The sequence below is a fragment of the Brassica rapa genome, chromosome A07, assembly GCF_000309985.2.
Source record: "Brassica rapa cultivar Chiifu-401-42 chromosome A07, CAAS_Brap_v3.01, whole genome shotgun sequence".
Classification (NCBI taxonomy): domain Eukaryota; kingdom Viridiplantae; phylum Streptophyta; class Magnoliopsida; order Brassicales; family Brassicaceae; genus Brassica; species Brassica rapa.
The window spans coordinates 26920573-26935907 of record NC_024801.2 but is presented as its reverse complement, the minus strand read 5'-3'; the positions used below and the strand labels follow the sequence as shown (position 1 = coordinate 26935907).

General features: G+C 36.9%; 2 protein-coding genes and 1 long non-coding RNA gene across 3 annotated transcripts; 1 reads left to right on the top strand and 2 right to left on the bottom strand.

The window, feature by feature from the left end:
• The first annotated feature begins 5815 nt into the window (after nt 1–5815).
• On the top strand, nt 5816–9878 carry LOC117126911. Its single transcript, XR_004449640.1, has 2 exons — nt 5816–8056; nt 8868–9878. It is a non-coding gene; the product is annotated as an uncharacterized LOC117126911 (long non-coding RNA).
• Nucleotides 9507–10205, bottom strand: LOC103832031 (defensin-like protein 4). Its single transcript, XM_009107990.3, has 2 exons — nt 9973–10205; nt 9507–9879 (listed from the first exon to the last, which is right to left on the bottom strand). Exons 1-2 carry the CDS (start codon nt 10034–10036, stop codon nt 9701–9703), a joined length of 243 nt encoding a protein of 80 aa, XP_009106238.1. The 5' UTR covers nt 10037–10205; the 3' UTR covers nt 9507–9700.
• Nucleotides 10206–12072: 1867 nt separating this feature from the next.
• Nucleotides 12073–14720, bottom strand: LOC103832030 (defensin-like protein 4). Its single transcript, XM_009107989.3, has 2 exons — nt 12666–14720; nt 12073–12556 (listed from the first exon to the last, which is right to left on the bottom strand). The coding sequence occupies exons 1-2, from the start codon at nt 12727–12729 to the stop codon at nt 12378–12380; spliced, it is 243 nt and encodes an 80-aa protein (XP_009106237.1). The 5' UTR covers nt 12730–14720; the 3' UTR covers nt 12073–12377.
• Nucleotides 14721–15335: the final 615 nt, after the last annotated feature.

Below are 15335 nucleotides of genomic sequence, written 5' to 3'. Positions count from 1 at the left end.
GTGATTTTCATAAATTTTATCTGAGAACTCTGTTTCATTCTCCTTTTTATATTGACAAAATACCCCTTTTATCAGTAAAAAAAATACTCGATGATATTTTTTTCAATAGAGGTGTTCTGAGATCATGACCAAGTTAAAGTTACACAATTTGTAGTGTTCTGATTTTTTACGTTTGCTGCATTAGCGTAGATGTGAAGAGGATCCAAAGAAACTATTGTTGCATTTGCTTGAGTCGCAAGAAAAAAGAAATTCATGCTATAATGATTTTGTCATCAGTTTTTTTTTAAATTTGATAATCTTGTTTTTTGTTCAAAAAAATAAAAAATTTGATAATCTTGTTTGATAAACCTTATTCAATAAAATAATGTTATACGTTGTTGCATTGAATTGTAAACGACATATATGTGTGTGTATGTCGTTGACAACTCCATACTATATGCCTATCTATTTTTTATGAACACGAAGATACGTCGTGCATAAAAGTTTATATTATAAGCAATCCAACGTAAACATAGGTTTACATGTCATAAGGCTACTAATGGAGTGACACAGACTTATTTTATAAAAATACACGCATTCGTAAGAACCATAGAGTTTCGGTATAGATTACCATGGGAAGTAACCAAGAGACTAACACTCCGGGAAATGATGGCGAGTTGGTCATTTACTTGTGCAATCATTCAATAACATGGCAACCCCACAAATTAAACACATGCGACCGTATTCTAGTAGGAAACATTAACACGCAAAATACCTTTTAATCGTAGATAAATTTAAATCTTGACAAATTCATAAACAGTGTGCTGACAATGGCTGGTTTCAATGCTACGTTGTTCTTTTCAGTTTTTTATGGGGGGCTACTTTGACTTGGTCCTAGAGGATAAGAACTTGACCAAGTCAATAGTTTACACACTTAATTTGCTTTCTCAACCAGATATTTTCTGAGGAGCCTTTTCTTGTCCATTCATATTTTTATTCACTAACCGACGCTTTCCTGGCCTATTAAGAGAGCCCCAGCCACAAGCCACAGACAAGTAGCAACTAACGAAGCGAAAACAAGTGGTTAAGTCTAAACCAAAAATTACCAGAGCCACATTCGGTTCAGTTGGATCTAACCGAAAGATTTCTTCTCCCATGACTTCGGTGGCGATTAATTATGACGGGAGTATAAGGTAATAGGCTGAATGATTCTATTAGAATGAATGTACAACATATATATATTACAATAGACGTAGGGCATTTGAGCTAAGATATTTTGAGTATCTACTTTCTATATCTACACGCCCCCGCAAGATCAAGGCAGGTTTCTGACGCCAATCTTGGAACAGAGCTCTTGGAACCGCAAACGAGATAGTGGTTTTGTTAGCGCATCCGCCAACTGATCCTTCGTCGAGACATGAGAGACACGCAGTGCACCAGATTGAACATGAGCTCGTATGAAGTGATAATCTAAGGCAACATGTTTCATTCTGGTGTGGAACACCGGATTAGCGCAAAGATACGTAGCTCCAATGTTATCACAATATATAACCGGTGAAGAGGTGACTGGGATGTGAAGTTCTTTCATGAGAGAGCAGACCCACATGAGTTCGGCGGCAGTGTTGGCAACGGAGCGGTACTCGGCCTCTGTGGATGATCTGGCCACACCTGATTGCTTCTTCGCAGACCAAGATATCGGTGTAGTACCAATATATATGATGTAGGCGTTGGTGGAGATGTAATCATCGGGATCACCAGCCCAGTCCGCATCAGAGTAAGCATGGAGAGTCGGAGGTGAGTCTCGGCGTATCCAGATGCCTTGCTTTGATGTACCTGCAAGATAACGGAGAACCCGTTTGGCTGCTTGCCAATGATCTTCGGTTGGTTGATGCATAAACTGCGAGAGCTTATTAACAGCATAAGCGATGTCCGGCCTCGTGAATGCTAAGTACTGCAAGCTTCCCACAACCTGTCTATAATCCGTGGGATTGAGTAGAGGTGTGCCTGACCTGAGAGTTAACTTCGGATGTGTGGCTAGAGGCGTAGAGACTGTCTTTGCATTCAACATATTTGTCTTGGCCAGCAAGTCTTGAATATATTTGTTTTGCATGAGATGAAGACCTTTTGATGTCCGTGTTGCCTCAATACCCAAGAAATAGGAGATGTGCCCAAGATCTTTGATCGAAAACCGCTGAGCCAACATTGCTATGAACTGATTAACCAAGGGAATACTGCTTCCTGTGACGACAATATCATCGACATAGACAAGAATATAAACCAGATGTGGCCCATGACAATAAGTAAAGAGGGAAGTATCAGCAACCGAATTGCGAAAACCAGCTGCCAATAGAGTACGTTTAAGTTCCTCATACCAAGCTCGTGGGGCCTGTTTAAGCCCATAGAGAGCTTTTCGCAGACGGCAGACATGATGAGGTCGGTCCTTATCAACAAAACCAGGAGGTTGAGATACATATACCTCATCCTGAAGAGTTCCCTGTAGAAACGCATTATTGACGTCGAGTTGTCTGATCGTCCAATCATTACGAACTGCATGTTCCAGAACCAAGCGGACCGTAGTTGACTTGATGACGGGACTAAAAGTCTCTGCATAGTCAATGCCATATCTCTGATTAAAACCACGAGCAACAATCCTCGATTTATGCCTGTCAATTTCACCATTAGGAAGATACTTTAGAGTAAAAATCCATTTAGTATCAATCACATTCTGATTTGGAGCCGGTGGAACCAAATCATAAGTGTGATTCCGGGTAATAGCATCAAACTCAAGAGACATTGAGTTGCGCCATTTTCGATCTCGCAAAGCTTGATTCACGGTAGTTGGGATAATGGGACGGGTTTGGATATTGAGGGAAAATTTGGATTTGGGTTTGATGATATTGTTTTTGGAACGGGTTTTCATGGAGTGTTGGTTAGGGGGTGCTGGCGGAGCAGGATTTTGGCTTTGGGTTCCGGACTGTGAAGGTGAGTTTGGTGGTTGAGGTACATTTGTGGGAACTGGTTCACTGGGAAGGTTTACATTTGTGGGTTCAGTATTTGTAGACAAAGGGTGAGGAAACATACCTGTTGATCTTTCCGAGCCCATCTGGTCTCCACGAGTTGAATCAGAGCTCGGGATAGACGGACTCGCATTGTCTGGCGAAACCAGAGAGTTCGTCGGAGACAATGACTGCTGCAGATTCTGGTGTTGGACAGAGCACGTTGGCACGGTGGAACGAGTCTGGCCGAGTGGTACCACTATGAGTTCAGGATTGGAGCTAGCTGGATGGTCAGGTTCAGGGCACGGGTGAGATGGGGCTGAAGGAGATGTTTGTGTACGGAAAGGGAATGTATCTTCAAGGAACTGAACATGTCTGGAAGAGTAGAGTCGTTGTGTCTTGGGATCCAAGCAAATATATGAGCTCTGCGTCAAGGAGTAACCAAGGAACACACATGGGATTGATCGCACATCAAGCTTGTTTTGCGCATACGGTCGCAACCATGGGAAACAAAGGGACCCAAAGACACGAAGTTTCTGATAGTTTGGTTGTTGACCAAAGAGCTTCGCATAAGGAGACACATTTTGCGTGACTGGAGACGGCATACGGTTGATCAGGTACACAGCGGCTGCAAACGCAAATGGCCAGTAGCATCTCGGGACTGCCGATTTCCCAAGTAGAGTCAATCCAGTTTCAACAATATGACGATGCTTCCGTTCAGAAATACCATTGTGCTCGGGTGTGTGAGGCGGTGAGGTAAGATGAGAGATGCCGTGGGTAGCAAGAAAGGACCGTAGTCCTATATATTCGCCGCCATTATCTGAGTAAAGTGTCACAATGCGGGTCTTGAATCGGTTTTCTACAAGGGCTTTGAAGGCAATGAAGGTTTCTCGAACCTGAGATTTTTGTTTGAGAGGATAAAGCCAAGTATACCGGGTAAAATGATCTACAAAGATGAGGTAGTATTTGTAGTGATCTGATGACACAATTGGAGATGTCCAGACATCACTATAGAGATATTGGAGTGGTTTGTCAGATTTTATGGTATTTGTGTGAAAGGGAAGTTTGTGGGATTTGTTGGTAAGGCAATCAACGCAAGAAAACTGTTTTATTGAATCAGAAATGGGTAATGAAAATTGCGACACAAGGGTTTTTAAAATAGGTAAAGAAGGATGACCAAGTCTTGAGTGCCACGAAGCAAGTGATGTTTTGGGTGATGGTGAGGCGAGATAGGTGGTGATTTTGGTGGGTGGGAGTGGCCACTCGTAGAGCTCGTTCTTAGTTTTGCCTTGGAGCAATCGCGCCCCCGTGCTGAGATCCTTCACCTGAAAATGGGCAGGAAAGAATTCAACCGATACTTGGTTAGCATTGCATAAACGGTAAACAGAGACAAGGTTTTTATGGAGATTAGGTACGTATAAAACATCACGTAAAGGAAAAGAATGAGAAGGTGTGGGAAGTATAGCGGAACCAATATGCGAGATCGAAAGACCGGTACCATCGGCAATGGTGACTTCTTCACCGCCATTGTAAGGCTGATGAAGCGCAAGGTTGTTGAGATCAGTCGTCAGGTGGTGAGTGGCGCCGCTGTCCAAGATCCAATTGTTTGGATTGTACTGAGATGAAGTCGCAAGGTTCGCACGTGGGTTCCATGAAGCAGGGCTGTTGAACTGACCAGAGGAAGATCCAAAGCTCTGTAGCTGTGAGCAGCGCTGAGCACTATGTCCAAAAATGCCACACAGTTGACACTTTCCTTGATAGCCACGTAATTGACGGTTGTCAGGACGTGGAGAGTAGTTCTGTTGAGGCGGCCAGGTTGTGTTGCGATTGTTGTTGTACTTGTTGGAGCCTCCATAGCGCTGCTGATTGTTTGGCTTGTTGTTGTTGTGGTTGCTCTGCTTGTTGCCATTGTAGGTCACGGCATTTGCTGAAACAGGAACCGGCGAAGCAACCACAGCCGTCTTCAGCTTGACCTCATGGTTGAGAAGACGCTCATGAACCTCCGTGAGAGATGGTGGTGTATCGCGCCCTTCAATCTGATCAATGATCACTTTGTACTCCTCTGGAAGACCTTCAACCACATACTCAATTTGGTCTTCATGATCCAGAGGCTTACCAAGTAAAGCAATTTGATCAAACCGAGTCGTCAGTCCAAGCATGTAGTCATCAATGGACTTCTCTTCTTTCTTCCAGTGTTTGAGTTGCTGTCGCAACTGTTTGAAGTGAGCTCGGCTCGGCTTTGCGTACGTCGAGGACAGGGTTGTCCAGATCTCATTCGCATTTTGTGCAACAGAGAGGAGAGGCTGGAGTGATGTCGAGATCGCTCCAAGAAGAGCCGAGTAGATCAGACGATCTTGACGTTTCCAGACGAGAAACAGCGGGTTCGTGGCGGTAACGCCATCGTTGTCAATGGTAGGTGGTGGGATCTCAACAGAGCCATCGAGATGCCCCGCAAGATCATAACCATCGAACAACGCATGAACCTGGCGACTCCACATGATATAGTTTGTGGAGTTCAGCTTAGTCACATTTGTCATATTGACATTAGTGATGGTTCGTGAGTCGGAAACGTTGATAGTTTCACTCTGATTGGCCGGAGATACAGACATGGTGATGATGAAAGAAGAGATAAAGAAGCGGAAGAGATGAAGAAGATGATAATGGCGGCCAAAGAAAAAATTTTAGAAGGTGTATTAGGTTTTCCTAAGCTCTGATACCATATAAGGTAATAGGCTGAATGATTCTATTAGAATGAATGTACAACATATATATATTACAATAGACGTAGGGCATTTGAGCTAAGATATTTTGAGTATCTACTTTCTATATCTACAGGGAGATCATTGTGCATACTTCTACACAGCTGAAAACGTTTTAGAAAACGGGGATTTGGGTTTTAATAAGAGATGCATATACTAAGTGGCTAAATGGTTTCACTGAAAAGTTTTTTGATTGTGTATATATAAACCCTTGAACGTACGTAATACGTTAAATCAATAAGGTAATTTATTAATTTAGATGAAACTCAAAAGGATATCTCCATCCATGACTTCGGTGGCGATTAATTATGGTGGTGCTTCTCCTGAGGAGGCGTTTCTGGCCGGTCCCACTGCTCTATATGGGCCTTGGGTTCAAGGGATGTATACGGTCACGGGTTGTTGTGTTGGAGGCAGCAATCTTCAACGCTCTTCGGCGAACGACGGCATCGTCGGTTGCGAGATCCTCTTCGTGCTGCCGGTTAGGTGTTTCTTGGGTTAGCTAGCGTGTCCGGGATGTGATTCTTTGGGCAGTTTATGGGGTTTGAGTTTTTCGGAAGCTGTAGGAACCGTGTGTTTCAAGGTTTGAGAGCGCCTTTCTCTCTGGTAGCTCGCGGCGACTGGTAGCTCTTTCTGTTATTGACTCGTCTTCTGGTCCGTCAGGTTTACGTTACAGTCTCGTTCAGAGTCTGCTGCTCCGTTGCTTCATTTAGTTTTTTCGTTGCGTAGATCCTTTGTGTTTAGTTTATTTATGTTTCAACCGCTACTAGTTTTCTGTGTGCTGTCTGTAAAAAATTGAAAACTTGGTATAATAATTTAACATTTTACCAAGAAAAAAAAATTATTTTTCAAAAAATACTATTATTTTATACAATATAGTTATACAATTAAATTTTAATTTTTCAAAATTGAACCAACCTATAAATATACAAGTGTTTTGTGGGGTTTTTATGGGTATCATTTTTTCATCCTCTCTTTGCTTTTTCACTACTTCAAAATATAATATTCATTTTAAAATCTCTTGAAAACTTTTTAATAGACATGTTCTAAGAACACCATTATCCATAAATCTCTATAAATGAATATACACATTACTATTTTAAGATAAACTAATTATGTAATTAAATTTTATTATTTAAAATGAATTTTACCATTTAGAATGAGACAAGTGGCATTAGAATCTCTCAAATTTAAATGAAAGTCTCTCTAAATAGAACTATTTTTCATTTTTCTAAGTTTTATTCTCTTTATTTTGATTTTTATTACTATTTTACGAGAGTTTCTCACTATAAATAGTAATATGGGGGTTTACGATTATGTAGTAATAATTTATTACTATTATTTTCTTTTAAACGATAGAACTATTTTTCATTTTTTATTTCTCGTTTAAACGATTATGTAGTAATATTATATATAGATATATTATTTTATTTTGTAAAGAAATATGGGTTTTATAATTTTCTCTTTTAGCTCCTTGGTATAAATTATTTTCCTCCTAAATTAAGTAATCAACAAAGGGGTTAATCTGGGGTTAAAGTAGGATTGTCATAATCTGTCAATGATTAAAAAAAACACCAAAGGATTTAGATTTTTTTTAATTATTATTTCTAGTAAATTAGTGAATAACAAATGCTGACATGTGTATCACATTTAGATGATCTATTACCACTATTTACAATATTTTGTTGACTAATTAATGTACACATACGTACATTCTAAATTCAGTTATCTGCATTATTTCTTTATTTAATCTTAAAATTAGTTATGATGCTTACACATCCGCAAAAATAAAGCAAAAACAAAGCTACAAATTACAATGTTCCAAAACATTTGTCAGCTAATTTGATATGTTGTCTTCATCCTCTATTTATTTATTTTGTGGGTGAAAAATGAAATCTACACATGTCAAAGTCTCGTTGTATTTTTGACTAATATCCACATCAAATCAGTTAAAAGATAAACATTGCCTTGTTTGATATAATACATCAAAAATTAATTGACAAAGCTATGATCCACGGACATTCGCCCTCGGTATGCATATATAACTTCAATTCACATGTTTCACACTATCACAAAGTATTTCCGTCATATATGCCATGGCGACGTATCGCTTAATTTTATTAGGCTTCTTAATCCTCTGTTTAAATCTTTTGTTTGGTAAAAACACACATAAAATATAACCTACCTCCGACCCCGACAAGACCATAGCCTGTGAATCGGACACCTCCACCTCCTTAAACTGCCGCTGCACAGCACATTATTGTCCCTTTCTAGATCTCTTGGTGGTGCTGCAATATTCAGCCTCCGCCTCGGAAACAAACTCACGTACGTATGTCATCTCCTCCTACTCCATTGTAGACGAATGTTTCACTTAAAATTTTTATTTTTATTTTTTTAATATTTATAAATATAATTATATATTCAAAAATGATAAAACAATATAAAAATAATTATATATCCAAAAATGTAAAAGTATATAAAATATAATGAATTATAGTTTTGGATTTAAAGTGCAATAGATATTTAATAAGTATAATTATTTTGTTTTCTAGTTTTTTTATTATATGGATTTTGAAAATCACATGGATAATTGAGTGTTATTAGTAAAAATGAATAGAATTCATCTTCCATTAATACTAGATTTAGTTAGAATTAGAAAATCAGTAATAACTAAACTTTTTGAATAATAGAATTTGAATGGATTTTTAAAAAATTTAAACCAATAACAATTAATTCTAATAAGATTTTTGAAATCCAACAACCAATAACAATTAGAATCTCAAAATTTTCAAAGTTCACAAGAATTCACTTACCAATAACCCCTTAGGGCATCATTATCGGTAAGGGCTTCTCAGGGTTCTTAAATTTTTTTCTTTCTTCTTTAAAAAAAAAAAAATGAATCAATCGCAGGCCGCCACGCGTCAGTGGGACCCGCAAACAGTACAAGAACCAAACCAAAACGTCTCTTAATTAACAAACTTCTCTCCTCGGTTTTACAATTTTTGTGGTCCCCCACCCTTAAGATTCGACCTAAGATACACCAATAATGTTTTTCTTAGTTTATTCTGATTTTTAATTATTTTGATTCTTCAAAAATACGAGTTTATTGTGATTTTTAATTATTTTGACTGGATAGGTTATGATACTTGCGGGGAGGCGATCTCGAATTTGCTAAACCATCCAGAGATATTGAAAAAAGCAAGAACTGAATCTGATATTAAAAATCTCCCTTATCTTGAAAACATCGTATCGGAGACCCTACGCCTATACCCGGTAGCTCCGACTCTTCTCCCCTATGTGGCATCTGAGGACTGCATGGTGGCAGGATACGATGTTCCACGTGGAACAATGTTGTTGGTGAACGTATGGGCCATGCATAGAGATCCATATGTATGGGAAGACCCGGAAAAAATCAAACCAGAAAAGTTTGAGAAAAAAGGTGCGGATTAAAAGTTGATACCATTTGGGATTGGACGACAAGCTTGCCCCGGGTCTGGTTTAGCTCAACAGTTAGTGAACCTGGCTTTGGGATCATTGGTTCAGTGTTTCGAGTGGGAGAGAGTTGGAAAAGACTATGTTGATATGAAAGAAGGAAGCATGATGCACCTAGCGACACCGATGCATGCCATGTGTAAAGCTCGTCCCATTGTTAACATTCTCGACGCTTCCATTTAAGTTTAGTCTCTAATGTTTTAATTTATATTCGAACATACCTAATCCTTCCTTATGCATAGATAATAATGTTCTCAATCTTTATGTCCAATTGTGGGAGTGATGCAGATAAATTAATAAATAGACTAAAAGAAACTGTGGTACACAAATACATGACACTTTATAGTATCACAAAAAACATACATAAACACACTTGGTACATGTCATAAGATCACTCATAGAGTGACACAGACTTATTGAACGTAAATAAACACACAAGCACCACATAGTTTTGGTAGACCAATGAGTTTTGGTAGATTAACATGGGAAGTAGCAGATACACCTGTGATATGGGAAAACATAGTTGCAAGATCCATGTCGTGCTCCCTCAAGGTTGATGCACTGGTTCTTGCAAGCATTGTTATTTCCACATACTCCTGACCATGTCCCACTAGACCTCTCGCACAACTTCTGCGCTTTCACCATTGTTGGTGCTTCTGTATACATATTTATCATGGTTAAATCAAATAATCTGAAGAATAAATATTTAAAAATCATTTCGTCATGCTTATGATAAGATCACTACTCACCAAAAGCAGCAAAGAGAACGAGAGCAGCGAAGAGAAGGGTGATGATGGAAACAAACTTAGCCATGACTATTAGTAATTTGTTTTGATGGATTTTTATGAAGTGTGAAGAAATAAGCGTAAGATCGATCTCTATTTATAGTGAAATGCTAGTAGGTTAATCTTTAATTGTGCATCGCACAGTAACGTGGTAACCAAACAAATCAAACATATATTGTCTTCTAGTAACGATATAGAAGATAAGTCTGGCCCTATATTCAAATTCGATGACCTGTTTTCTCCACCACATATCTTTTACCTATGGAAGGCTGTCTCTATAAGTCTCTATCTAGTGTAACCCAACCTGCTTCGGCTTTGAGCTAATGATACATCGCTCACATGGGCGGCTGGTTAATTTTACTTTGTGAAGACTCAAGAAATTAAACATTTTGACAAAGTCAAAGTTACACAATTTTAGTGATTCGTCAGAGATTTTTCAAAGTTAGTTGCATGAGAGAGTATAGAACTAGAATAGGATAATATGAGTGGATAAAAAAGGATATTATATATGATTGGCCAGTTGCTTGATGCAATAAATAATCTCGATACTATCTTATAATCTATTTAGCCCAAAATATATTTCTTGGAATTATTAAACCAAGATGTTGAATCATAAGTGCACGTTAAGTTCTGAAGAAGTAAATCTTATACATATTCGCACAAGTTAGAATCAATGTCAACTTCAGTTAGGTTTGCCAACTGACTTGGCAGTCTAGTACTCATCTGCTAAGAAAATAGAAATTAAGCTTACCATACAAAATCTTTAGTGAAAACTGTGATATGAAGACACTAGCTACCTATCCAATAGACGATGAGGTTGTGACCGCACTTACTTTGTATCTGCTTCCCAATGTTATAACAACGGAATTTATTTGGCCAATCCAACTAGTAATCAGGTTTCTTGCATCCCCAAAACATATTGGCCAATCCAACTAGTAATCAGGTTTCTTGCATCCCCAAAACATACTATGAAGTTTAAAAAATATATATTTATTTTAAAACCCAAAAGGGCATCAATGTTGATTACAACCTCTGTTTCAACCAAACTGATCTAAATCAAAAATATAACATAGCTCGCTTGGCATCAACCACCCGATCCGGTGCGTTCAGCTTACTAGCTCTACCATTCTTATATTACCAATAGCCGTTCTCAACGTTGACACTTACCACATAACTGGTGGGCTTAATCTCGTTTTCTCGGATGCCGGATATCCCATGACGTCGTTTTCTGTAGCTAGCTTTCTGTGATTTCAACAGAGTTAATATGATAGCATGAAGTGATATGCCTCAACAATGCAAGTTCCACAGCTTCCTCCACCTCCACAGTTCATCACAATCACAAAATCCAAAATTTGCTTCAGTATTAGTATTTAGCAGCAGGGCTTTAACATATCCTCTCCTAATACACAAGAACAAGAAAATCCAGAATTCAGTTTTCGATAGCGTTGCAGAAATTAGCTGAGCCATTTCAAATATCACGTAAGAGCGAGCCTTGACAAACCGCGAATTATGTGGAATTCTTTTTCTACAAGTTATGAGGCTTTAGCTGTTATTATTCCATTAACAGCCCATTCATATTTTCCTTTTCGATTTATATCTTTCGATTTTCTACCTGACGACAGGTATCAAATTTTTATTTGTCAAGTAACAAATCGATCAAAAACATTTTTTTCTTAAAATAACCATTTGAAAGAGGCCATCATCCTTTAGTACGTTAATGATTCTACTGTTAAGCCTGGTGGTACTCTTTCTAAATAAAATAAATCACATATAAAAACCCTAACTCTTTCTCTCTTATTGATGTAATAATCAGTCCTAGAAACTCACCTGATAATTATTACACGTATGTCGGCATCGACTCATCAAGGGAATCATAGTCGTACGTGATTAATTAGTAATTAACTGATTTAGTGTCTTCTCAAACAGAAAAAATATTGCTAGGTAGAGTTTATTGTTGTATTGTGTTATTTGTTACTGCATAGGTTATGATACTTGTGGGGGCATGTGACGCTTCCATTGTCCAGAACATTCCGGACGCTTCCATTTGAGTTTAAGTCTCTAATGTTTTCGTTTTTGTTCGAAACTTTATATGTTTTTACTGCATCCTCAACATACCTCATCCTTAGCTGTGCACTCTTTGTTATTATTATTACTAGAAAATGATGTTCTCAATCTTTATGTCCAATAGTGTGGGTGTGTTGCAGACACATAAATATGCTAAAAGAAACGGTAGTACGTAGTACATAAAACTTTATAGTATCACAGAAAACATACATTAACATACTTGGTACATGTCATAAGGGCACTCAGAGAGTGACACGACTTATTGAATGTAAATAAACACACAAGCACTACAGAGTTTTGGTAGATTAACATGGGATATAGCAGATACACCTGTGATATGGAAAAATATAGTTACAAGATCCATGTCGTGCTCCCTCAAGGTTGATGCACTGGTTCTTGCAATTATTACTATTTCCACATAATCCGTACCACGTCGCACTAGGCTTCTGGCACAACTTCTGCGCGTCCACCATTGTTGGTGATTCTGTATATACATTTATCATGAAATTCATGATTAAATCAAATAATCTGAAAATAAAAATATAAAAATGTTAAACTAATTTTGCCATGCATATGATAAGATCACAACTCACCAAAAGCAGCAAAGAGAACGAGAGCAGCAAAGAGAAGGGTGATGATGGAAACAAACTTAATCATGACTACTAGAAAACTGTTTTCGATTAATTTTTGTGAAGTGTAAAGAAATAAGAGTAAGATTGACCTCTATTTATAGTGAAATGCTAGTAGGTTAGCTAGCCTCTATCTAGTGTAACCCAAGCGGCTTTGTTGGCTTTGAGCTAATGCTATATCGTTCACATGGGCGGGCCTTGGTTAATTTTACTTTGTGAAGACTCAACAAATTAAAGATCTTGACCACGTCATAGTTACACAATTTTAGTGATTAGACAGAGATTTCAAAGTTCGTTGCATGAGGTATAGAACTAGGATAGGAAATTATGAAACAGATGTTAATTAACCATTCTTCATTGATAAATCGATAATATGCAATATGTTTTTTTCCTTAGAATATATGTTGATTAATTTTAAGAATTCGAAATCTTTTGCAAGATCATGGACGACTTTAAGATAGGCGCCATGCTTTCGTGCAGTGACGAATCTGTCATCGTGCTATTAATTCGCAAGTAGTACGTTAGTAATAGTTTTTGGTTGATTTCTCCACCGCCTATCTATGCCTATGAAAGGTTAACTGCTCTGTCTAATGTAACCTAAGGGACTGGTTTGGCAGAGCTAGTGTTAATTTGACTTTATCAAGACTCAAGAAGATAAGATCTTCATCGGGCCGGATCTTGTTCTGGGGTTGATGAATTGGTACTGGATTCTCTGATTAGGGAAGTGAAAACGGCCGGTAATAAGATTCCAGTTGATGGTACCAAATATATCAAATATATTTTGAATGGTCAATGCTCAATATATATCAATGCTCATTTTTGAATGGTAATACCAAAAATCCCACTGAATGCACCACACTGTTTCTTACATTTCTATTTTAGAGTTGACTTAGCTAGGTAAGCAACGTTCTTATCAAATCGGAGATGTTGATAGACAAGAATACATTGTACATGGAATTTATATTATATAAGAAACCAATCTAAACATATCTTATATGAATTAAGATTTCTGAGTGAAACACAATTCATAATCATTCTTGGGTTTGGTTCTGTGTTGTCTGGTTTTTGAGTACAGAGTTGGATGAGATGCAGAGGAAGAGCAGATCAAGGTGGCATACAGACGCTTCCAAACTAATACGTTTCGAGTCAGTGCTCCTTTGTTTTCATAGATAAGTTAATTAGACTATGTAAGAAGTTAAAGACTTTTCACCGTTGGTTCAGTTTAATATTCCGAATGGGAGAAAATGGGAAAGGAATTCACTAGCTATCTCATGCACCAGGCGACATTGATGCAAGCCATGTATTGGGTTGGTATTGGGCTGGTATTGAGTTCATAGATTCAACGACTCAGATTGGAAACATGAATCTTGTTAACGAAAAGGCCCCAAGGGCCCAACGAACTTGACTTGAGCGGTAACAAGTATGGAGACAAAATTGCCAAGTTCTTGTTCTTTAACTAGAGCAAATCGAATTGACAAAAAAAAAACTAGAGCAAATCGTATGTATTCTTGTCAAAAGACGTGTCTAAAACAAAGCCAACAATGGATGGAGTTTCGTACCTACCTGATGAGATTGACTAGCTCTATACGAAAATCTTTCACCACTCGAACGTCGGGCGTCTAGACCACTACTATCTGATTAAATGCCAATCCTAGCCATAATTTAATTAAACATCTTTGATTGACCACTGTTCGTTAGTTCAGCTGAAAAAAAAATATTACATCAGAGGTTTGCGGTTCAAGTGATCACTTGAAAAATACCCGGGAAAAATACTAATATCACATGTCGTGGTTTTAGATTTTAAAAAATTATGGGATTGGGTCAAGAATCTGGTATTCAGAAAAAAAATCTTTGATTGATACATCTATGAAACTAGTGTATTTTTCTTACAGCAAAACTAGAGTTTTCACTTTTATTTATACACCAACTTATAAGAACACTAGGTTAAGACCCGCGTCTTGCGCGGGATGAACATTATATATATATATATATATATATTATTTTATATATTATATGTTTATAACATATTATAAAATAATAAATATATATTGAATAATTAAAAAGTCATTATCTACTACTTATATAATTAAATTGGTGCGAACATATAAATAAATTTTATAAATCGAAAAAATATTTTTTCTATTTGATAAGATATATAATTAAATTTAAATGATAGTAACATATATATGATATATTTAATATTAATATTTATTAGATAATGCTTTTTACTCATTTTTTGTCATTTGTATCTGTTATAGCAAAAAATCTAAATTAGTGATAACAAAATTTTTACTGTGGGATTAGTGATAACAAAATTTAAATGATAGTAACATATATATGATATATTTAATATTAATATTTATTAGATAATGTTTTTTACTCATTTTTTTGTCATTTGTATCTGTTATAGCAAAAAAATCTAAATTAGTGATAACAAAATTTTTACTGTGGGATTAATGGTTTAAGTAATTTATAATATTTTAAAAAATTAAGTTGTCAATATTTTTTCAATTTTTTTATCAAACAAATGTTCAAAGTAAATTTCAAAATTAAGATATTTATATATTTTTATATGACATATATTTTAATTTAAAATGATACATATATTTATATATCTTTTATTTTTGATACTTA